Source organism: Prinia subflava, chromosome 9 (assembly GCF_021018805.1).
Source record: "Prinia subflava isolate CZ2003 ecotype Zambia chromosome 9, Cam_Psub_1.2, whole genome shotgun sequence".
Taxonomy (NCBI): Eukaryota; Metazoa; Chordata; class Aves; order Passeriformes; family Cisticolidae; genus Prinia; species Prinia subflava.
Window position 1 is genome coordinate 10,503,683 of NC_086255.1, and position 25,718 is coordinate 10,529,400.

Here is a 25,718-nt window from a genome sequence, read left to right on the forward strand (position 1 = left end):
AGAGTGAGAACTTCAGTGTTCTTTGGCTTCACCACTGTTCTCTCTGGTTTTCACACCAATCACATTTGTTATGAAAGGTTTTTCACTGCATGTAATTCTGGTACATTTGTCTTAATTGAGAATGTTCTGGAATTTCATTTCAAAATGCAGTCCTCCTCTCTAGCTTCTGACTTACCTACACCCTTTCTGTAGTAAAGTTGTTAGAATCTGTTTCCTCAGCTTTCTCTTTTTCCCATGCTTGTGTGATTTCTCTGCAATGTGTCTAGAGCATGTTCTTTCAATCACTAGATTACCACACCTTGGTTTTGTTACATATGAAATGAGCTGCCACCTGAAATTATATGTTTGGGACACTGTTTAAACTTATGCACAAAAGATCTTAGAGAAATCAGTTGCACTGTATCATGCAGTTGCCCCCTAAGGCAGTGGGGATAGTTTTCCCAGGGGCCAAAATGGTCTATTATTTGGTTTTTGCTTGTGAGGTGAATGTGGCTGGAGACAAAGCTTAAACCAGAGATGGTGAGTGCAAATGTAGAAATACTGCTGTGAGCATCCAATCAAACAGCCTCATCTGTATCACTGAGCAGCAGACTGACCTGGACATTAATACCTGTCTGTATCTGGAGGGCACCCTCCAGGAAGTTGTGAGAGAAAATGCTGGTAATGGATGATCCTGTTTGACACTGCCTGAATGGTAAAAAATGGTAGCTTTGCTCTCACCTTGCATCCACTAGGCATCAATAAAAAAAACCCCAAAGCATCAGGAGGTAACTCAGGAGTTCTACAGCATAGTAGCTGTAAACACCTGAGCATTGTGGTCCTTGGAGTCTTTAATGAGGGGTTGGATAATGCAGAAACAACTGGAGAAATACTTATTGAATATTAAGCAGCACATGGAATAGCAAGAAATAGGCAGCACTGGAATTTGCCATGGCTGACAATATAATCATCCCTAACTTATTTTCCTTATCATCAGAAGCAGCCCCATTACAGTTGGAATTGCATCAATGGAAATACTATTGATCAAGTTCTCATTAGCAGTCATTGGCACTCAACAGCCATTGTTGCATGTGTTATCAGTGCTGCTGAAGCTGATACTGATCACTGGCTTCTGATAAAGAAAAAACAACTCTGTCTTTGAAGCCAGCTAGTTGATTGAGTTAAATTGCTTCCATACTCTCCATAATTAGGAGTGAGTTATCAAACGGTTTAACATCTAGCTCTGAGAAGCCATTAAAGCATTACAGGCTTAGTCCAAGCTTCCTTTGTCATCTCATGAGTAATAGCACTGCTTGAAGTCATTAGTGCCTCAGCCTCTCAAACATTCACTGAAGTTTGATGAGCAGACACCCAAATACCTGACATGAAGGGTGACACGGAAGGACAGTTCATGCTGTCACAGAATGCTGCTAAGGGTAGAAGCAGATCTTTGACGCCATGGCATCAAGTCACTAAAAATACCTTAAATATTCAATTAAAATTGCTAAGTATGATTCTTCTCTTTCTTCCCTTGAGGATTACTTCTGTGCAGTTTTGGCAATTAGTCTAATAATGACTAGGACTCTGATTTGGCAAGATCAGCTACACAGCTAGGAAGGTCACTTTAAAGTATGCACCATTTTTCATTCCTTTAAAAAAAATTCCTAAAATTAGAGTATGTTTTAAAGCTCCTCCTTGTATGCTCCATTTTAAGCAGAAGGATAAGTTCTGTTATAGCAATATTCATACAAAAATCCAGCAATGCTTTGTCCTGGTTTGGTTTTAATAACTAAAATGTCTATTGTGCAAGAAAACCTTCTTGAAAGTTCCACCACTGTGTGACTGCTAAAAGCTTTAGTCACCTTGTTAAAAAGCCAAGGAGGGGTATGGATTGAAGTTTCCATCACCATGTCACAGGCAGGTGGCATTCAGCCTTAAAGAAGGCTCTATTTGGAGATGACAACATGAAAACATACAACTTGCTGTAGTATTTCTGTTAAAGCAGTGTTTTTGAAAAAGTGGATTTCTCTTCGTTGGTGAAACTGTGCACTGACTGCTGCAGACAGAAAGGTATAGCTCCAGTTGGTTCAACCTTGAATAATGCCATTAACGTCTAATCACGCTCTAGTAATTTCAGTAGGCTTTTGCACCAGCTGAGGTTCTGTTTTAAAAATTGGTTTTCTGTGTGTTTTGGACTAATTGATCATGCCTGCTGTGATGGTATATGAAGACAAACCAAGTATGCTGATCCCTTGCTTTAGACATTGTAAAGGTAGATACAATTGTGAACCGAAGGTGGGGTAGTAACAAAGTCTCAGCAGATTGATGTATCATACTCTTTTTGCCACCCTTATTTTAAAATTTGGGGGAAATTACTGATTTTAGAAGAAGGAAAATTGCATGGAAAGAAAGGGAAAAATGAGGGGTCAAGGAGAAGCATCGACAACTCTGTAATGGAAGTAAAAGGATAAGAGCACTTTACTTTTTACATTTCCATCCGCCTTGGATGTCACGTGGAATGTGCAAGCAGGGAAATGAGGTGCAGGGCATCATTTCTTCATGAGTATTTTAGCCCTCATGCTCTTTCAACGTCTCGGTGTGACCCAGAACAGCTTCATGTGTTTGGACAGACTCGGGAGGTCACTTCTGTGGGAAGAGCTGCTCTGGGTCTCTGGCAGTGAACAAGGCTGCCCTTGCCCAATGTGAGCGCAGCGCTCGCTCTGAGCTTGCTGGGATGTCAGGGGTGCTCTGTGGCACTGAGGTTCCATCTGAGAGCCTGAATCTTGGCAACCAGAGGATGATAATAGAACTGAAAAATCTAGCACCATAGCTACCTAGGAGCATCTGTGAGAGACTGTGTCACACAGTGGCTCTACACAGAAATCAACTGCTACACCAAAACTGATAAGGAAAAACAGTGTTTTATTCTGTTGCGTAACTGCACTGAATTCCCTTAACAAGAACCAACACAGAAAGTAAAGAGAATTATTTATTGTTGGAGGTGGAATTCTTTTCAGGCACATTCTGGATGGATAATTTGAGTTCATCAACTGCAACAACAAAAAATGAAAAGCCGAGCTAACAATTTGGAAGCAGATGCTAATTCCCCAATTGTTCATGCAACATGGAACATAATTTGAAGTGATTATGAAATTAATGCATTAATACAAAAAATGCTTTGGAGAGAAGCAAATCAGATAAATGTGCATAAAAAGAATTAGCTGTAGACATAATTAGTGAAGCTGTGCTTTATTCACAGTCAGAGGGAAAAAGTAAAACTAAACTAAGTAGAAATTCCAGAGAACATTTGAGAATTAGCATGTAAGAAGCCAAAATGAAATAAAACATGGGGCTTCAGCAAAGCTAACACATAGACACATGCTTTGGAATTAAAAGGCAAAAAAAGTGTCATGTCATCTATTTGGGTAAGGCACAGTGGCTTGTGTAAGGAGGAGTTTCCAGCTGTATGAGCATGTGTCCTGGTTAAAGATGACTCAAAGCTTGGAAGCAGGTTGAACAGAACTGTGTGCCCTGAGTCTGAAAAGACCTCACACTGTATGGTGAGAAGTGGAAAATTAACAGACCATATCAGAAGATTCTGTACTGTGTTTGCTGCTTTCTCCTCTAAGTCTTTGCTTGTTTTCATAACCATCATAGGGTGGGAAAATTGACCTGATTCTCATCCACAAGAGACTTTGTTCATGTTCTGTTCTAGTCCCTCTACTCATTTTTTCCCATCTCCATGCCTAAAAGTCAAGAAGCAGCAGAACCAGGTGTACCATGACAAAGTTGATATTGATCCAGTGAAGTCTGCTCAGCTGTTATCATCACCTTTTGTGTAGAGGTGTGGTGGTAGATAATTACTTGAAAGCATTTCCATTTAAATCCAATACAAAAATATCACTAAGAACCATTAGATTGTATAGCCATCTCCCAAGAGAAAAGAAGTGTACCTGAGTGCAGAAATTGTGGTGCCAACTCCAGTAAATTATGTTGATTATGTTGGGAGTCTTATAAAATGTATCTTTTCTAAAGGTGTCAGCTGGTAGAATCAGTTTTAAATTGGAAAGAATTTAAATCTTTGTTAAAATAAAGCTTCTAGACTTGAGATGTCCATAGAAAAGCTTTTAAGGAGTAAACAGTAACTAATAACCTCCTTTCATTACCCTAAGACCAAAAAGGTAAACAAAAATCCTACATGAAATGAGATTTTTACGAATGACTCTGAAACCAGATCCTTATTTTTTCAGGTAGTTAAGTTTTAAAATACCAAGTCCTTAGAAAACATGTGAGCAAAGTAAATGGAAAAAAATTCTTCCACTATATGAAAAATGGCCTGTATTATTGCAAACATTTTAGTAAACTTCCTGCTCTTTTTTTTTTTTTTGCTATGTATAATTGCTCATTTTCTTTCATATAGATTCTATGCAATTTCAAGAAAAAAAGTCTGAAATGTGAATTACTTTTCCCAAAATTTTGATAATTATCCTGAAAAACTGTACTTTTACTTTTCCCCCCATTTCTACCACCCAGAACATTTATTTTGGATAGCAACTGAAAACTCTGATTTCTGTCCTGTTGCACTTTTGGTTAAGATTCTCACTTTCAGAACACAAAAGCAGCAGATGCTAAAGGATATTTGATGTTTGCCTCAGACAGGTACAGTGCCACCAGCTGCAATGAAGTCAGTCCCAGGCATTTTGCCAGTAAAGGGAAAACAGATGAAGGAAAATTAGCAGTTTTTTACTAGCCCTACCTGGTTTAGACAGCTTCTATTCAAAGTTATTACTGGGTTCCAGGGGTTTAGGAGGGGTCTCCTTGCTGGAAGCACCAGTCCCCACCTGAGAACTGGTGGACTAGTTTAAGCACTTTGGATAAAACCAGCCATGTCCCTTGGACAGTTTCAGCTGGTGGGTTTTAAGTGGAGTAAGATGAGAACATATGGAGGGATAAGAACATTGTGCAGAGAGATGGAAGTGAGCAGGTATGGATAATGATGTCCTTGGGACCAGCAGGTCACCTCTGCACAGTCTGAGGTGTATTTGCTTTGGTCCCTCCCCTTTGTTTCTTCACTTTGGGTGTGCTATAAAACACAGGCAAGAGTAAGAACCCTGAAGTATTAAACAGCACAGTGACATACAGGTGCCAGGGCTGGCCAGGGGCAAGTGGCTTGGCTTGAAGTGGCTTTCACAGTTGGCTGTGAAACCCAGTGCTCAGTGAACATCAGTGAATGGACCATCTGCCCAGGCTTGGCATAACTGCCATACAGAATCGTGGAACGGTTTTGGTCCTCACCCATCATCTCAGCCCAGCTCCCCTGCCAAGACCTGGGACACCCTACACCACACCAGGTAGCTCAGCACCCATCCAGCCCGGGCTGGAGCCCTGCCAGGGCTCATCATGTGAACTGTGCATTTGTCACTTACCCTCCAGTAAGTGAAAAATCGCTCCCTTGGTGACCCTCTTTTCCCTATATCCCTTTTGTTGCTCTGCTTGGGTTACTACACTTTCTGGCCAAAAGTTTCCTCTTGCTTTCACTAGGATTAACAACCCTTAGGGCCCGGTATTTGGGGCTGGGAAATGCTATTGTTTGTAATATGCTTACAGTGCAAGTGGCTTCTTTCTTTTTGTGCCATTGATTGATTAGTGGAGTTTGTCCAAGTAATTTTCCCTCTTGATGTGTGCGCTTTACATCTCTAGCACAAAGTTGGTGTGAAGATTAACTAATTAATCTCATGAGATTCTTTAGTGAAAGGAATGCCTTACTGAGCAACAGAATAAAGTAGGGGCAATATGTATGAACACAGCTCATTCCAGATGTCTACAAAGCTGAGGAGCTTTTTCTCCCCTAAGCAAGTAAGACTGTAAGAATATCTCAGCTTATTTTTTTTTCTCTGTTCAGTACAATGCAGAACATCTGTTGCAAAAGAATGGATAATTAATAATTGAAACTAGATTGCACTGTCCAAAATAAAGTGCCTGTAGTACTTGTAGATTTCCTGAATTTTTGCCTTTGTCTCTTTATTTCTTCTCAAAGTACAATAACCAGTCATTGTTATGAATTAGATTTTATTTCAGAATGGAAGTTTCTACTGTGTTTGCCTTAAGTTTTGAGTAATATATTTTCGAGCTGCTTATGATGATAAAGCTTTTTATGTCAAATGTAAAGGAATAGAAAGAAGAGTGTAATAATACAGAAACAGAAAAAAGGAATTTTCATTTTATGTCAGGTTACTAAATTAGACCCATTCTGTGGAATGAAGAGATAAAAATCTAGAATTTGATTTGAGGGAGATTTGAAAAACCAAGAAGCTGAATCTTTTCATGTTCCTTTCCCCAGAACTGATTGCTCCAGAGCTCCTGTTTATGCCTGTGATTAGGAGCTGAGCCTGACGAGTTCTATTTTCAGCACTGCTGCGGGATCCCAGCGGGTGAAACTAACCTTGGTGCTTTGGGCTCACACAGCACTTCCAGCTTCCAAAGCTCTTGCAAAGTTGAGACAGACTTTTAAGATGAAAGGAATGTAAAATTGAAAGTGTGTTTGTTTATTCTAGAACAGACATGACCCCAGGTATTTTAAATTAACACTGAATGAAAACTAAACAGTATCAGATTGGATAGGCCCAAAGAGTTTGTGGAATCTCCATCCTTGAAGGGATTTAAATATTGACAGCACAAGGTCCTGAGAACTTATCTGTACCTTTGAAGCTGCCTCAGTGTGAAGCAGGAGTTTGAAATAAAAGACCTCTGGATGTCTTTACGTACCTAAATTAAATAATTTAAATTATAAATCACGATATAATTCTAGATAAGACAAAAGTAACTCAGAAGCATCCTGCAGTAATCTATTGTTATATTAATGAGAGGGTTTCTTTATTGTTCTTACCATTAAATTTCTATTTTTTTGATAAGGATGACACAAAGAAGAGCTTGTGTCCTTTTTTACAGTCCTCATTAAAACACTAGGTGCACTAAGTCAGGTAAGGACCAAATGCAGAATCTTTATTTTCATTTAATTCTGTCTTAATGGAAACGGAAACTGGCCTTTAAAACCCTGAGATTTTAAAAAAAATGACACTAATCTTCAGTGACTCCTTTCTCCCCATCCCATCATTTTTCGTCCTTTGGTTAATTATTACCTGAAAGCAGAAGTATATATTCTGACAATTCACCCTGACTGCTGGGATTGCAGCTTACTCTTGAGAAGGTGAAGGTCGATGTTTCTCTCTGTGCATAACCCAGCCCACAGGCAGTGACTCAGCAGCTCCCAAAAACCCCGAGATGCTGCAACTTCTAAGGCTTTAATGGAAAAAAAAAAAAAAAAAAAAAAAAAAAAAAAAAAAAAAAAAAAAAAAAGTAGCTGAATCTGAATATATTCGGGTCCGGTCCAAGGTGAGGGACTTTTGAGAACGGGGCTTCTGCCACAGCTCAGCTGCAGAGAGAAAAGGCTGTGGGTGGGAACCGCTCCCCTGGATGGATGTCCCGACGCTGGGTGAGGATGAAGGGCTTGTGGGGGTGCACTGCCCTCTCTTGGATTTTGGTAGAACAGGAGCAGTCCCATCCCGATTGGTGCTTTCAGAGATTTGCTGAGGTGATGTTTAGGGTAAGGAGGGATTGTTTTTGTATGCTGTTGTCTCTTAGGAAAAATCTTCTCCCTCTGTGCACCCCCATTCATATCAAGTAGGATTCAGGGAGAGAACAACTGAATCACATCTGCACAGGTGTCTCAGCCTCATGTTTGCTTTTCTTGAGTCTTCATTGCACTGACCCAGCCCTGTACCTGGGACTGCAGTGATATGTAGTACACACTACCACATAAAATACTTTAAGTTGTTGTTCGTACATAACACTCACGCCCTCTGTCTAGTAAAACAACCACAGATGATTCTCACAGATAATAAAAACTACAGCATTTATAGCTGCTTTATTCTGCAGTCACTTTTGGCCTGTTATGAACATCTTGAATAATACAGAACAGGTAAATGGATTTTTTTTCCCATCCACTAGCCAGCTTTTTATGTCAAACAACATTCATCAACATGCCAAATGCAATTCTCAACAATTCTTTTATTAGGAATACTGTGCAATCTCAGCTTTCAAAAATATTGGCAGATGGTAATTTTTCTCTCATAAAAGATAGTCCTTTGCCATCTAGTATTCTGGTGACAAAAGATTGTCTTATCACTCAATGAGCACTACATCTTTCATGGGTGCAAACAAGATGAATTCACTGTCTGAACCTTTCACCACATCATTTCTCTTACATTTAAACAGCCCAGATTTGAGGAAGATGATTGTATCCTACCAGTTATGGACCTCCTGGGGTTTCTTGGGGGAAGTGATGATAGTTTCCACTGTCTGGATCTGGATTCAGTCTGAATCTGAATTACATTGTCTTGTCATCATGACTGTGGTTTTATTTGGGGGCGGGGTGAAGTATGGTGCCTTCCATATCAGCAAAGTGCAAACTGATTAAAGAGTTTGGGTTATGTGTCTTTGTATGAAAAATAACTTCTTTCTTCTTAAGTCACTGAGTAACAGTTGCAAAAGAACTGGTTCCAGACCTTTTCCTTGTATTAAAGAGGTCATTTCTTACTTCTGTGATCATTCCGATCCAGATCATCATTCAAAGACAATATTCTTCTATTTTTCTTCAGTGTTAGAAGTGTAATTCTGTCACTGAAGTCTTTTCTTTCCTTACAAAATTGCTGCACTTTCTGAGTTAACAAGAACTTCTGGCAATGAAATACTCCACAATGCCTCAATTGAATTACTGGCGTATTATTTTAATGGTGTCTTAATGAAATTGCTCAGCAACTAACCTTGTCTTTTAGCTGGCATTAGAGACAGCTTCAAAACTGTCAGCTCTAGCTCATTTCATGTTTTCATTTAGGTACTCATACCCAGTTTATTTGAAGCAAAAACCTGGGCCAGATTTTAGTGGCTTTACTCATGTGCAGTTCTACAGCAGCTGATGTTAGCTGATGTAAGGAAAGATTTTTAAAATTTCACGGAAGCTTAAGTCTCCTCTTTCCCTGTCAATATCCGACTAAATGCTTGTGTTGTTTCTTTTGCAATTTTTGTCTCTAATTTGTTTGTTCTTGCAAACATGTACTGCTTCCAGCAACTCAGTCCTGTAAAAGGAATTGGTCTAATTTGCTTTACAGTAGCGTTGCATTTATTTTAGAATTTCATTACCAAAGCAGTTCCTTCCTTTGGTTTGTTTCACTTTATATCTTATTCTAGGTCTTAAGAAAGCTTAAGCAATGAATGAGTTCAATTAATTAAAAGCAGAGCACGTTTCTTTGAATGCATGTGTGGAGCGCTGAAACTGGAGGACCAGATTCTCTCTTTACTCACACTTACACACAGTTATACACACGAACTTTCACACTCACACACTCTTACACACTTCTACACACTTTTGCACACTCACACTTACTTGAAAAAGGCAATCCAAACTCAGAAGTGTTACGTAAAGTGGCAGAAATGATATTTCATTATGTTGGGATTCCACAGCACTGATCCTCTTGCTACCAGTCACCACGTGAAAAAACCAAACCCCACCACCCTCTAAAGTTATGCAACTGATATGCAAAGAAAGTGGGAAAAAAATGAAGCTCTTTAGAGAATTTAAGTAGGGAATGCCCTGCTTTTGTTAGGAGTAGGACTTTTCTGGTTTCTGTTGCTGATTTCCTCTTTTGCTGTGTCTTATGAGAACTATTGCTTGTTTTGTGTGGGTCAGGTGGGGTCTATGCATGAAGTTTGTGACAACAAAGGTAAGAAAAGTGAAAGTTCTTTCAGTGGACGTGACCTGATTTGCATTTCATCCCCATTTCTTATCAGATGATATCTGTTGATGCATCAGAAATGAATGAAAAAACATGTGACTCCATAAAATAGATTTGCTGGGGTTTTTTTCATGCTGTTCTATTTCTCTTGCTCTATGCTCTTTCCTAAGAAGTATCAGCAAAAAGCTGGTCCAAGTGAGATATGAGTGGCCAAAATAAAAGACTGAGAGCAATTCTGGACTCTTTTTACTAAGCCACTAAATCTAGCATTCACAGCAGATTTATAAGGCTCACAATTCCATCTATAGAAGCAAAATCAGAGTCCCCTTGCTAAGAATTCCTGGGTTTCTTTGTGATGACAGCAATAACACATGTAACTGTCAATGGCAATGCCATCAGCAGAGTTAGCATTGAAAAAGGGGTGAAAAAAGTGTGGACTGTTTTAAGGTCTATAAATTATGTTTGGTTTCCATTTGTCATTTCTATGAAAAGCAAATCACGTTTCTCCCTTTTTAGAGGGAGATGATTAATGGATGCCTTGCATTTGGTCGCAAAAGCCTGTGTCAACTGTATTGGCTTTTTTTTTTACAGAGGAAAAAACCCCATCCATCTGGAGCAATAGGAAGTGCAGTGTTTGCTTGCTCTGCCTGGTGTGAATAAGCAGATTCTGATCATTGCTGAACACTGATCTGAACAGGGAGTAATTAGTCTTGCTAGGGAGAAGTAGTCTTTGCTCCTACTCACTCTTCACTTTGGGTTAACATAAGACAACAATAAACCAGACCAGGGGCACTTTTTAAGGTTGTCTCCCACTACAAAGGGCTTTTTCTGGAAGTGAGAAGCAATTGAATAAAGCTCTTTTTATTCCTGTGTTAATAACCTAATTTTGTAACGGTGGAATCAGAGGTAGTTTAAAAACTGTGAAACTCATGGGCCCAAGTCTTCACACAGAGCCCAACCAAGCTGACAATGTTATTGTTGTGTATGTAGGTGAGGGTTGGTCATTTCTCTCAGGTAACAAGCAAGAGGGTGAGAGGAAATGACCTCAAGTTGCACTGGAGGAGGTTTGGATTATATACTCGTAAAAAATTCTTCACTGAAAGGGTGGTCAAGCATTGGAACAGGTGGCCCAGGGAAGTGGTGGAGTCACCATCTCTGGAAGGGTTTGAAAAGTGTGTAGAGTGGTGATTAGGGACATGATTTAGGAGTGGACTTGGTAGTGTTAGACTAATGGTTGGACTTGATGTAGAACTATTTTCCAGCCTTTTGTCCCATGGCAATTTCACATCTTTTGGCAAGGGAACACCTCAAAAATCTTACTCGACTTTATGAGCTATATTGCCTTTCCCTACAGGCTCTAAGGACCTGGATAAATTTAAGGTGTGATTTTAATATGCAAAAGTCATGTTGATTTCTCTGAGATATTTGGAAAAAACTCATCCAAAACCCAGTATTATCTGGGAATGGAGTAATAGGCTGTATTAGGCACTGTAAAAGCAGAGGAAAGTGTTTGATGGAGCAGCCCACATTTCAGGAAGTCCAGCATGCTTTCTACAGTGAAGCCCAAAATTATAAAAATAGTTTCTTTCTACTCCCTTTATCTTAGGTATTCTTAGTTATTAAAGTTTATGGCATCTAAACTTAGATTAATTCTTGTTATTGTTTCTGGTTTTGGTTTTCATGCTTTTATTGTTCAACACATTTGTGTCCAGTTGTATTTTCTGTCTAAGCAGCCGCATAAAATCAATGGGTAATAGACTACTTCAAAGCAGAAATTGGGTTAATTTATTTAAAAGGAAATTCTAAAGAGTACTTACTATGTATTTCATATGCTGTAACAAAAAAGCATTAAAATTAATTGTACTTTCCCTCCTTTCTCATTTGTATTCCAGGCAACTTAGGCAATAAAACCAAACTAACGTGACTGCAACTCCACTAGACTGAACGTGTGTTTGTAAAATGAAATGGTTGATGTTGAGATGACATCTGCACTCTGGGCATTTTGGAGGTAGAGGGTCTGACTTCAGAGCAGTGCTAAGGTGATACTGTGATGTGAATGCCCAGAACAGTGGTTGGAAAATATGAGGTGCACTCGTGAGGTGTATCCCAGAGTCACTGAATGGCTTGTGTTGGAAGGGACCTTAAAGATCATTTAGATCCAACCCCCTGCCAGAGGCAGGGGATGTGATGGTTTAGTTTCCTTGAAAAGGAATGCATTTCCTGTGCTCTGAGATCACTGTGGCCTGAGTCAGAACACGAGGACTTGCTACAGAGGTTTTCCCCCAAATTTTAGGGGGCTGATTTCAGAGGCACACTCCTGGTGTGCTCTAAAAGGCTTATATAAATACACACAGCCTTTTCCTCTTGTTCTGACTTACTTTTCATACAGCTATCAATTCATTCTACTTATCCAATAAACGCTATCTTTTGGGCTTGTAACCCTGATTATTTACACACAGATATGTTGTAATGAATTCTGCTTTTCTTATCTTATAAAAAGCGTGGTGCTGAGGCTGTGATGCGAGCAGTGACTGATAGTCGGCCCCAGCTTGTTTTGCTTTATGACACGTGTGCAGGGTGATGAGCAGTCCGAGGTGCACCAGAGGAGCAGATAATGCTGAAAGCTGGTCTCGTAGTCAGCGATCTGCCTGCTGGATGGAGCCATCCATCCGCTCCCTGCCCTGTCTCCACTCTCTGTGAGCCCTCGCATGAATTCACGGCACAGGTCTGCCACACCTGAGGTGCTGTTGGCATATGAGACAAAACTGGAGTGTCCTGAAGCTCTTTTACCTACAGAATGCCTGGTTATCACCATGCAGAGCCAAGGCTTTTGGAGTCCAGAGACGCCTGAAATCAGAGTGCTAATAACCCGGGGTGGTAGTTAGCAGATTAAAGCCAAAGTCAGCAGTGTTTGAAAGCCTGTTTAGGCACTTCACTTCTATTGATCGGGTGAAGTATTAGGTGCTTCAGTACCTCAACAGTTTCTCCCTCCATTCCCTTTTTAAGAGATGCAGATAAGAGCAATTTCACACTTAAGAGGAGTGTCCTGACAGAAAATGTGTTGAGGCAGTGATGTGCTTGGATGTGACAGTGATGAGGGCAGATGAGTTCCTTGCCCAGGTAGAAGGAAGTTCGTGAGACTAGAGTGGATCTTGATTAACAGCTTGCCTTAGAGGCACAATCCAAAGTCAGTGACAAGACTCTTATTAACTTCAGGGAGCTCGGATCAAGCCCATTGATTTGTGCTTATTTCTGCTCTAGTTGCTCTAGTCCAAATTAATGCTGTGCTGTGATATTTCCAAATACCAACATAAACAAAATCCACTCAAAGAAGGAAGTCATAAAAATAGGAAAATCATAATGCTTGAATCACAGTACCAAATCAATAAATGTTAAACATAGGAACATGGTTCCAGAAATTAGTGTGATAAGAAAAAGGAACCAACTGATAAACATCAAATTTTTGGCTTCAGACACTGGATAGGCTACTTAGTGACAGTATCTTATATTATTTATAGTTATAGTTGTTATAGTTATAGTTATAGTTATAGCTTGATTATTAATCCTTTCTGTGTACCTTCTATCATCTATCAATCTTCAGTTTGGAAATCATGTTAATGATATGCTTGGAATATTTGAAAGTGTTAAATGAAAATAAAAATATTTAAAACGCATATTTTCATTACTAATTTCTAAAGTAAAACAGATATAATAGGAGATTCTACCTTTATGCTACAAAGTAAACTTTACCCTATTTTGTGTTAGAGATATAGTGGGGTTGTGTAACTGGTCTGACATTAGTCAGGATCTGAAAGTTCAGGGGTTTTGCAGAACCCCAAACTTCTAAGTCAGAGACCAAATTGTTATGGCCAAGGACGTTTCTAGAGACAGAAAAAAAGATTTGGCAGCTGCTCAGTAATGAAAGACATATTCTGTGTAGATTAAATGTGTATTTACACCTTCTCATACAATAGTTCTTCAGCATCTGGTGCCTCACAGACATCAGATGCTATGCTTCCTTATAATTCCTAGGTAGTGAGTTAAGTTGTGTCTAGCTCTGCCTGCCTAAAAGAAAGAAGAGAAGGAAATGGAGTGTGTGATTTTTGCAGTGCTCAAACCCAGATAGGAATTTGTTCTGAGAAATGCCAGGTGTGGATATTTTCATTTCAGGCTTGTCTAAAAACTGATCAGTGTTTGCCATTTGCAAAGCAACTTAGAAAAAACAAAGTAAAAATGCTAATGATTCAAGCCTTTGATAACCTTTCCAAGGCAAATATTCTTTAAAACTTCTCTTGATTTTCAGTTGTGATGCCTCATTCCCATTCCTTAGGGGTATTACTCTGTTGCTGAAATACTGGAACAATTTCTTTTTACTGCTCAGACCTATATAGTCTCTTGAGCAGAAACACGTGGGAGGAGTAGCTCATTTTTGCCACTGATTCATCAGCAATGCAGATCAATTAACACCACAGCTAATGGGGTGAAGGAGCTACTACAACTCTAAGCCATGTATCTTTTGTCACTCCTAAACTAAAATTCCTGGACAAAGCTAGAAAGAAAATTTACTATGCAGAGATTGTTTTTGATACATTACCAAATGTATAATTCACAGCACCTTAAAAACTGTAGGTGGAAAGAACCCAGCATGTTATCAAACGTGTTCTTGTGCCAAAGCAAGACTGTTTGTTGCAGACAGCCAGATTATAATATTTTAGGCAGTGAAACTGCCTTCTCTGAAATTTCTGCCAGAATCTAACAAAACCCACCATTAGAGATCAGTCTCTCTCCTCTCTCTGTGCTTTGGCTTTCTTTTCTTAACTTTTTGTCTGCCACTCCAATAGATCATTCTTGAAAACCCTAGCAGCCCACTGTGCCTGCCAGGTAACTTCTGTGCTCTAGTGTTTAAAATCTCAGGTTTAATTTTTCAAATAAGTTAAGCACAGCTTAATTTACGTCTGGTTTAACTAGCAGTAAAATCATTCTGCCTATTTGATCATGTGTTATGTGTTTATATGCACAGCTGAAACATACTGTTTTCATTACTAAAACATTGGCTATAGTAGTTTTGACATTACATTGAAGCATTTTGTAATAGTCATATATAATAAGCTTCTCTGAAGTTCCTAGCTGCTTGCTTAGTTTTCCATCTGACTCCTCTTAACCACTGTATTTTCATCTCTCCCTTCCATGTAGATTATGCTGCTGACTGATCCAGAAGTTGAAAGCAGCTTATTAATCAGTTCTGATGAGGGAGCCAGCTATCAAAAATACCGTCTGAACTTCTACATCCACAGTCTGCTCTTCCACCCCAAACAGGAAGATTGGATCTTAGCCTACAGCCAGGATCAGAAGGTAAGAGTTGTGGGCTTGTTTGCTTAGGAGAATCCAGAGTTCCCCATCTCTCTGTGCCACTGCTGCAGAGCATTCAGGACATTCTTCGGGGCAATACCAGGACAGTCTTTGGAAATACCAGTTTGGTATTTCCAAGCAGAAAACATTGACCAAGCCTCAGTGTAAAGGTCAAAGGAAAGGACATGGGCTTCAGCAGTGTTCCTGGGGCCTAGCCCTCTATTACTGATCTGGCAGTCTGTGTTTATTCATCCATCCTTTTGGCAATATTGTGTGACAGGCAATGGGCAGGGAAGACAGCTAGGATCCTTCACAAACTCATAATGAGGCTCTTGGCCTCTGATTCGATAATTCTCTTCTTCCAGTTTAGTATTAGCTCCAAGAACAGTATAAGACACTCCTTGTTCTTCTCTGGTTGGCATATTTTCAAGTAGATTTTGATTTTCTAAGAGGAAAAAGTAGCAGTGAATCAATTTCCTTTGAAGTCCAGTTCCCTCAGTACGGGTAATCCATCAGCCAGATAAATATGCTGTGAGATTTGCCTTCATTTTTTTCTGCCCAACCTAACACAACAGCACAGGACTTTTTTGTGGAGAACTCATTGTTGGAATTTTTTGAAAATCAGACACATCAATACAAGTCAGTTTTCTTATGCTGAAGGACTTGATAGACCTCAATCTGTTTAGTTCAACAAAAAGTGTATTGAAGGAAAACCACATTGTTGTGCACAAATATTTCCAATGGGGGAAGACAAATCATAGGAGAAACCATTTTGATTTAGTGATAAAAACTTCTAACAAAAATTGATGGTTAGGAGTCAACAGCAGATAAACTCAGCTGTAAAGTAACTAGCCCTTGGAGCAAACTGCTCAGAGAAATTGCAGATTTCATGTCCTGATGTTTTAAAGTTCTTGAATAAAACTGGAAAAGGACCAAAAGAGTTTTTTGAGCTTCCAACGAGGGTAAAAGAGTGAAATATCTTGACATTGAGCATATAGGCTTTTGCAAAACATAATTTAGTGGTCTCCTTTTTGTTTTGTGTATGATGAGCCTATGAGAATAGAACCTATGAATATAATCAATAAGCTAACTTTTGGCTGAATTGTTCAGGTTATACATTAATGTAAGGATAAAAGTTTGAAATCTGTGATGTTTTCTATCTGTGCAGTTAAATTAATTGTAAAACAATTAAATTACTCATTTTCATTTTGAATAAATTAGGCTTGTTGTTACTCTTACTGTAAGCCTGACAAAACAAAGGCATAAGGAAACTAAGTAGGTAAGGTTGCAAAATGATCGTATTTAAATTTTTGGGATATTTTCTTCCTTCACTTTACACTCAAAACCAGAATCCTTCCAGGACTGTAGGTTAATACCCTTTGCAACTGAGAAATGTATCTTGCCTCCTAATTCTTTCTGTAAAATCAGTTGCATGCAATACTTTTCACTCACCCCCTCTCACAGCACTTTGTAAAATGTACTATGGTTATACTCTGTTCAGAGGAATGTGCAGATTAAATTATTTCTTTGTGTTCAGTATGAAATTAGACAAGGCCAAAAATGTTTCCTTTCCCTTGTGGCTGTTGAGTTCTCTGGACTGATACGAAACAGAACAGAAGCTGGTCTCTGACGTCTTTTTAGGACCATTGCAATGAAAGATACTGTGTTTAATAACAGGGAATTTATTACATGAAGATCAATGAAACTTTCAGTGGGAACTTTGTCAAATAAAAGTAGGATATAGTGGAAAATTCATCTCAATTGCTAGGGTATTCAGTTTGGTAGGAAATAATTCTGAATTAGAGGCCATACAGCTAAGGCTTATTTAATTTATGACTGATGACTACCAAGAAGTATATCATCGTTATTTAATAGGGTTCCACAGAATCCTAACAGACAGTCTGGATATAAGAACAAAGGGTCTGTATGTGTGTTAACATGAATTTATGAGGTTGGTGTTGGAGCTGTGAGTATGGGGTGTGTGTGAGGTGTTTGGGGAGAAAGGATGTAGGCTGTGTTATGCAAGTTTTTTGTTATGGAATTGATTAGCAAATTGAATAACTGTTGTTAATTCAATACTGTAGTTGCAAGACAAAAATCAGGTAGCACAAAGTCTGTAGATCTGTACCAATTAACTCCAAAACAGAATTTTAAAAGTATACTGAATGGGTATGAGTCACAGCCCTGGTTTCTACTTTAAAGCCTAATGGATAAATTTTCTAACTTCAACAAGCTTTGCCCAAGAAATGTAGAGGGTAACCAGGAGGCAAAGAGTATCAATCAGCTTGGACTAAATTAAATGTAACTCGAAGTAAGGGTCAAGTTCAGCCTATGGCTGAGTGTAAATGACTCCCATTGGTTTCGTGCTTGTGTATCCAAAGGCAGAATTTTCTTCCAGTAATTAAGAGGTCCTGCAGGTATTTAGATAATTGCAATGAGAGCTGAGGGGTGCTTTGCAACAAATGACACTGCTGTCAGCTATTTCCTGATCTTGTGCTACGGCTGTATTTAAGGGAAGAGAATCCATTACTCCTTGGATTCCAGGTGCTGTGTGCATACTGACTTGAGAGTCACCCAAGGAGGCAAGGGAAACATATCTGCATGGTAAGAAATTCACATTTTGATGCCACTAACTTTGATGCCACTGACTGAAGAGGCTGTAGAGGGTTTTCTTGATGGGGATTTTGAAGAGTAAATTAGATTTTGACCAGTTAGGATTGGTGCAGTCATTCAATTTTGCTGTTGACAGGAGGGAGGAGATAATCAACTAGAAAACACTTGTACATCCTTCTATCAAGCCACTTGATTGTTGTCATCCATTAGCATCATGTCATTGCAGCAAGTGGGATGGGGAAAATCAGGTGGTGACTAGAGCAAGAGCTGGAGAGACAGGAATCACATCGGATCTGGACTGTTTTGGTTCTCAGGAGTTGTCCATCCAACTGAGGATTGATGAGGGCAAAGCCAACAGCAGTGGGTGCCTCTCATTGCTCAGTTGTAATAAACAGTGAATGGGTCACACAGAATCATCCCTCCATCTCTTCACAGCCCACTGAGTCTATCACTATGATAAGATCTTTTCTTTGTTTGAACAGGAATTTACTCAATGGCAGGGAAATCTTGTTTTAGCTGAAGTAATTTTCTGCCCTAGTTTCTTGGGTGTTGATTGTGAGTGAATGTGGTTAATTACTGGGTTCAGCTGATGAACAATAACTCGTGAAACTTCAGTGACTCAGTTGCTTTTGTTCCCATATCCTTTCCCTGTGTCTCTGCCTTGGGCAGTGGACTTGAATTACCACTGCTGACAGACCAGTCCCTAATTCAGTCATGGCATTTTCCTGCCAGTCTTGAGAAAAAAAAAAAAAAAAAAGCAGCAAACCATCTGCTGCCTGCACTAATTGCTTCATGATTGCATTAATTGTCCTGGCTGAAAGTACAGTTGTTTCTTGGCTGATTCTTACCACATAATTGCAGAACTACTGCATGCTTCTCCATTTTCTGCATAAAGGAGTTACAAATCAGAAGGAAAGTCCTGACACAGTAAAGCAGTGCTTGTGAGGCAAAAGCATTTTGGAGGTCTTGTACATGTAAGCTCTCTTGGGTTTAATCAGCTTGCTTGTAGAATGAGGGGGCTGCATTTTATGGGAGTATTACTCATGTATTACTATGTAATCTTCAAAAGTGGTTTGCTGTGTAATCAGACTGTGGAATGTAAGAGCCTCCAGTTCGTGTGGAGACATCTTCTGCTATTCAGATGGGTCAGGCACACAGAGGAGTGGTTAGTAATCAGCCAGCAATAACAGAGCTATTTGGGGAGATGAAATAAAGGTGAAATTGGGAAACACAAGTCAGACAGGCAAAATGCAGAGTCGTAATTGCCCAGCTCAGGAATAAATGCACGAAGGCACTCAAGTACTGAAAGGCAGTAACAGAGGCTGAAAAGCAGATTTAAAATGGAGTTACTGTTGTTGCTTCTCTGTTCTCATCTTGAAGAAACTCTTAAAGAGGCACCCCAAATTAAAGAAGCCCTGTCAACATAGTGCTAGTAAATGAAGAGGTTTGTGTTTGGGTTTTTTTTTTTCTTTCTTTATTAATTTTAGTCTTTTCCAAATGTCTGGTTCCATCTGCCTACATTTATTTACTGCCTCTATCATGCTGAAGATGAATGTTAGGGACTGATACTTGTCTGTATTTCTGAAGTGCTGAAGTTTGGCAAATCAGGATTCTGATACTTTGGAGACAACATATCTTCTGACATCAAACCATATCATCTTCTTCATTTTGCTGCATTAAAGGATGTCCACTCCTAGTGCATGTAAGTGGAAGAGAAAGGTATTCTTGCATCTGGGATGACAGAGAAGCCATTTAGAGGAGAGATACAGATTGATGTTGGCCACAGGATGTCTGTGAGAGAGAAATCTAACATTAAAAGTACCTTCAGCCCCATGTGTTTTGGTCTAATACTTGTGTCTGACTGTAGAGTATCTGCTGTAGGTGTAGGCAGTATTCACTCAAGATGTTTTGGGCTATTCTGATTACACTCCGCAATTTTAAAACCTTTGATTTCACTGCATTAGGATCTTTTTGAGGGTGTATCTGCTTGGAAAAGGATCACACCCAGAACCTCCAGGGGTTCCTTTCAACACAAATTATTCTTTTTCTATTTGCACACTCTCAGTTGCAATGGTAACAGTCATTTCTGACTTGGACCAGGGAAGGGAGAATAAAATCCAGAATAAAATTTTCTCAGAAATTGCATCACAGGTAAAAAAGAAAAGAAAAAAAAATCCCCCAAAACAACAACAACAACACCCCCCAAAACAAAATAAAACGAAAAAAACCCCAACAAATACCCCCTAAAAACTGTTACCATCAAGTGACCTCCTTTTGATGTGTGGGTTTTTTTTTCCCTACACTGCTGAGAGCAGTGGTGACAACAATGTAGGGGACTATTCACTTGGGCTAATGTTAGCTGAGGGAGGCTAATCCCATCTAAAATTAATGGAGAGGAAAAAAGCTTCTCTAGAGTGGTAAGCATTAGCCACTTTGAATCATCCTCTGGAAAAGGCTATCTCTTTTGACAGAGTGCAGACACAACCAGGGAACTAGTTTGCATAAAGCTAACATTATCCTGTGTGAATAACTCCCCCTATCCCTGTGGCATTACTCCTGCAACAATCTACACTATTTGTGTTAATATTTGGACCACCACTAATCATCCAAGCCAGTTTTCCAGCAGACTTGATTCTCTTTGATGCACATTGTTGAAGATGCAAACAGCAACAAGTAATTCCCACGTTAAAAGTTTCTTGCCCCAGCTTTTGCAAGGTTGCACTTTCTGTTCTTAGGTAACTCTTCTGGGTTACCAGCACTGGTGCCAGGGATGCATAGGGCCCTCCACAGGAAGGCCTTGTGAGTGCTGTTCCCTGTTTTTAAGACATTGCATGTGGTTGGTTGTATTTTTAAGCAAGCAATGCAGAGAAATGCCCTCATTTGTAGCTGGGGCTGTGTGTGAGGACTGGAAGCACAGACACCTGTTAGGCATCCTGGTGACATCCTGCACACAACTCTGTGCAAATATCCCTTGCTATCTCTAGGCAAATTGATAAGTGTTTTGTGGCAGCCAGCATCCTGAAAATAAACAAGATAGGGACATCAAAAGAAGAATAATGGTGCCAGATTGTATCTTTTTTTTTTTCTTTTTTACTTTCCTTTTAAATTGGCCATAAGCCAGTGTAGAAGGTGTGTTGAAAAATATAGTTTCCTAGAGTACCCATCAGTCTTTTACAGATCTCACTAAGCACAATGTGTTGGGGCAACAATTTAAAATAAATAATGGAATTAAAAGTGATAGGAATCTCTAATGTTGTTTCATACTCTAATAATAAAAAGGAAAAAGAAAAATAATCGACTAGCAGAGCCCAGTGGAAGACAAATTTCTGGGCCAGGAGTGAGATCAGTGAAACAGAAGGAAAGACTTTCAAGCAGTAATCACTGTGCTCTTTACCACTGACTCACTCATCTTCAGGCCAATCAATATGTCCTTGCTTATCCATCTGTACAAACATCAGCCCTCTGTACCCTTAGAGGACTTGTTCTTTTTCTGGTTTGGGATCCTTGGATACATACTTTTAGTTAAGGGTAGATCTGTTGTTTCTCTGCAAGATTTTCTGTGTTCTATATAACTCTATATATACTTTTCCTACTTCCCATGAGCAAAGATTTACTTTTTCCTTTCCATCAGAGCTGGATGGTTCACTGGATTAGGAATAAAGACATGAAGGCATCACTGGGTGTGCTACTGATCTCTGTGGTGCTGAGCAACTCCTGTCACTTTCCTGTACATGACTCACCTCTGTCTTCTTTTCCTCTGTCTCTGTTATTTGATTAATTTCCAAAATGTCTCCAGTTTCTCATTATACAAAGTGCCTGTCAACACTACATTCACTTGAAGCCATAGGTTTTAATATAATGCAAATGATGAATAATAATTTATTTTTAAATTTAAATCTGTGCACGGTGTATGAATATTCTGACACTTTGCCCTAAATTCTGCTGTAGTAAGCCTTTTCTGTTCTCATTCAAGTACGATACACTTTTTAAACAAAAATGTGCTTGTTTTTTGCAGTTACCTAAGCAATTATGAATCTACTTAGTAAATTTACAACACAGCAGAAGGCAAGTGCTGGGTACCCTGTTGCCTGTAACAGAGATAGCATTTTTTAGTAGAGAAGGGAATTAACCTTGAGGACAGCATACTAAGTGGAGTGGTAAATTCATCATCCCTTGGACTTGAGATTGGGTGTCTTTCCAAATGACACAATCTAGCACAGCCATCAGGTGTTGGCCTGAATAATTCTCTCCACTGCCTGAGTTACTGGTAAAGGTGCTACAGCATCTGTTAGGAGGGGAACACACATGATATTACAGGTTCCTTCTGTCTTTAAAATATATATTCCAGTCAGAGTCCTGTAAATACCTCCTGGTAAAAATATATTTCCTGTTGCCTTTTTAGCATGTGAGCTGAACAAACTGGGGACATCATCCTTGTGCAGTTGCTTGCAAACTGCCACAAAACCAGAATACTGGCTGATGTGGCTCATAGCTAACAGTGTGTGAGGAGTTATTGAGAGACAGGGAGGAAGAAAGCTGAGGTCATCCTCAGGGTGCTGTGGTCTGCTGAACATTCACAAAAGCAATTGCTGTGTTATGGCCATACTCAACAGCTCTGCACGGCAGCAGCGTGTGGTTCATCAGCAAGGGCAGCTGCAGAGCTGCAGACAGCACTGGTGTTAGACTGGGCTGAGAGGCAGGTATCTGACAGCTTTAGCACTCTGATGTGTTCCCATCAGCATTCAATAAACACCAATTATTGGGTAACTTTATTGATGGCTTCTGCATGCATGATTAATGCATTGCCTGCAACTTAAAATGTTCAAAGTCTGTGAAGCATTCTGTGAACTTTATTGCTTCAAGGATATTTAAGCTTCTTAACAGTGGAACTTACAAATAGATCAGAGATCAGGGAAGTAAGCCAGCATCATCCCTGTAGCCCATTTCTGTATGCTTTATTTTAGTAAAGAAATGCCATGCATGGTTTCAGATTTTTTTTAATATAAAACATACGTTCTGTTAAATGCAGTGTTAGAAGAGAAAAGCCTGGTCCATAGTCTGATTCAGGGAATGGCAGCATACCTCCCAGCATTTGGCACCTCAAGAAATGCCCTGTGCAGAAATTTCTTTCAATGGAATGTACTTTGTTTGATGCCCAAGTAAGCTGCATTGGATGCATGTTGGGAATGTGTCCATCCAAGTCCCTGTTCATTCCATTTCATTCCTGTTTTGAGATGACTCTTCTGCCGTTGTGGAAACTTCTTTCCTGCTGTGATAATTTTTCATCCAACAGATAGAGCCAAGGGCAAAGGGGTGTGAAAGACCATAAAAGTACTACTGTATATGCCTGTATAAACATGTTCAATCTGAAGTCCTCCTCTGATGCACTAACCCCACTTTTTCTGCAGACTGCATGGGAAGCAAGATAGATTTAAATTGCAGAAGTATATCACCAAATTGCAGCAATCCACATCATTCCTTCCCTACTGTTCTTTGCTTTCCTGAGATTTTAGATCAGTTCAAAATATAGTCTTTCACACTTTAATAATACTTTAAAAATGCTCTTATGAACAATGAGAATGATGACTGAAACCTTGCAGAAGACTAGAATTTCTTCAAATGCACCTGCATTTGTAGTAGTAGTAAAAGTAGTAGTGGTAAAGTACAATTTATCAGCAATAAACTTATTCTGCATAAATGAATGGGAAGAAGAAGGACTTGCTGGCATGTAGTTCAAATTGTGTTGTTACATCTTCAGAAAATATTGTCTTTATCCAGTTGGACTCTGTGATGTTTATATTTAAAGCTAAACTGCTTTTGGGATGTTGCATTCTCTGGTGAATTTGAAATTTGAGGAAGAGAAATAACTCTCGAAATATTTATATGGTAAATATAAATACAAATATACAATATAAATACCAGTACAAAATTTGTGGCTAAGGTGCACTGGTGTTTTGAGGATTTTTGTATGTGAATAAATGGTGTTTGAGGAGGAAGCAGCATGAGCAGCATTAGTTTTAATCATCTCACAGAAACACGAGGAAGTGTAAGAGCCAAGAAGTCAGCATATGTGAGGAAAGTACAGGAGCCCTGGCTACTAGAAACCTTCTTGTGGAATTAGAGGTGAATTTGAATCAAACCCTGTGCTTTCAAAGCTGTTCAGAGCTAGTTTTCCAGTTGCATCTGGGTTTTTTAGGTCAATAATGTAGTGTAGATTGATTTGTTTTGGTCTGATCTGTGTCCAGGGAGAACAAGTTGAGAGCACCTGGAAACTCGAGGTGAGAGAAAGAGAGCCTTCTCTTTTTTGAATGTTAGACCAAAGGTGGTAAACCCATCCAACCCAGACTCCATGCTGTATTCCATTATAATTTACAGAGGGGAAATCTCTAATGTAAAAGAAAAATAACAGGAACTACTAGCTTTCTCAAAGAATTTCCCTAATGTCACTTCCAACATGCAATTTAAATCACCCTTTATTAACCAGGTTTTGAATTTCTATGTGCATATTTTTCCTTTAATGAGGTTAAATCACTGTATAAAATTTAATATCCTCATCAGCATAGGAAGCACGTGGAACTGCCACATGATTCAAGGTCTGTCTGTGGAGAAGCATCAGAATCAAGTATTTAATCCAATTATTTTAAATGCTGAATGATGGAACATCATGGGCACTCAGGGTCAGTTGTATCTGTAGCAATCTGTAAAGGTCCTGAAGTGAAGACTGAGGCACAAGACATTCCTCACATAACAGCTTTGGCTAGGAGAAGTAATCTGTTGAAAACAGAAGGGGTGATGGTAGGTCTTGACTGGCATAATGACCCTTCAGATGGTATTATGTCAGAATGGGTGGGTCAAATAAATCCCTGTTATTCTTAATGGAATATTTTGGGAAAAAATCATGTTCTCTCCCTATGTTTTCTAGCATTTAGTTGGGTTTTTATACTGTGAAATGCAAAAGAAAAAAATTAGTCAAGTCTGAAGGTGGTGCTGGAAAGACCAGGAAATTAGAAGGGGAAAAAATAATACGTGGCAACTGCATCCTGCTGTTACCTGGATATCCCAGAGCAGTTTGAGGTGAAGCCTACACTATCCCTATGAAATATGTGAGCAGCTCTTGGGCTTCTCATACAGGTTGGGAAACAAAAAAGAGAGAGAGGGAGTATCTTACCATGTCTGGTGTAGATAAGGAAAGAAGTTCAGTTTTCAGATGTCAGCTTTCCCTACTCCCAGAGACAGTGGTGTCATGTTGTGAGAGGGCTGGGGAATTGTTTCACCATTCAAAGGGTTTATTTCAATCCCTCCTCAGTCTCAGAAGGTATTTGTAACCTCAGCCTTTGCTTTTCTTTTCCTTTGCATTTCTTTTTTCTTATATAAATGAGGTAGGTGGTAGGTTTCTACTTCACAGAATATTAAGATTTAAAAAAGCAAAACAAAGCAAACCCAGACTGTTCAATGGTTGCTACACAATCTGAGTATTAAAAAGAAAAATAAATGTACAAGAGAAGAAGCAAGAATAGAATTATTCCCTGATGAACAAGGGTCAAATCTGAGAGATCAATACAAGATTTGTACTTCATAACAGTTTTGCCTCTGTGAAAACAGAAATGTCAGCTTGGCCCTCAGATGAAAACATATAAAAAAATTGTAATAGGTTCCTTTTCTATCTGTGCTTGAAAAAAAAGTGTAGCAAAGAACATTATCTAACCTCAGTCTAATAATGCAAATTGTCATCAGACAGCAGTGCTTGCCAAAGACAACAATGTCATCTTTGAAGGGACTGCATGCACAAGGCTATCACAAAAAGGAGAGAGAGGGATTTTGTGACAAGAGCAAAATGCCATGCTGGGTTTAAAAAATATCCATTCAAGCAGTACAATTGCTAAAAGGGGAAAAATAATCCCAGCTGTACCATAACCGATACTTGACAGAAACATAGCCTTCCAAAATACTTCTTTTTTTCTTTTTGGTCCAACTGAATAAACTAGG

The 25,718-nt window shown here is 39.2% G+C and overlaps 1 protein-coding gene across 2 annotated transcripts in view; it reads left to right on the forward strand.

Annotated features, from left to right (window-relative positions):
- Positions 1-25,718, forward strand: part of SORCS1 (sortilin related VPS10 domain containing receptor 1) — a 261,844-nt gene that overhangs the window by 142,104 nt on the left and 94,022 nt on the right. For both annotated transcript variants that reach the window (XM_063405354.1, XM_063405353.1), the window contains exon 4: positions 14,964-15,122. In XM_063405354.1, coding sequence (XP_063261424.1) covers positions 14,964-15,122 — 159 coding nt within the window. The remainder of the gene's footprint in view (positions 1-14,963; positions 15,123-25,718) is intronic.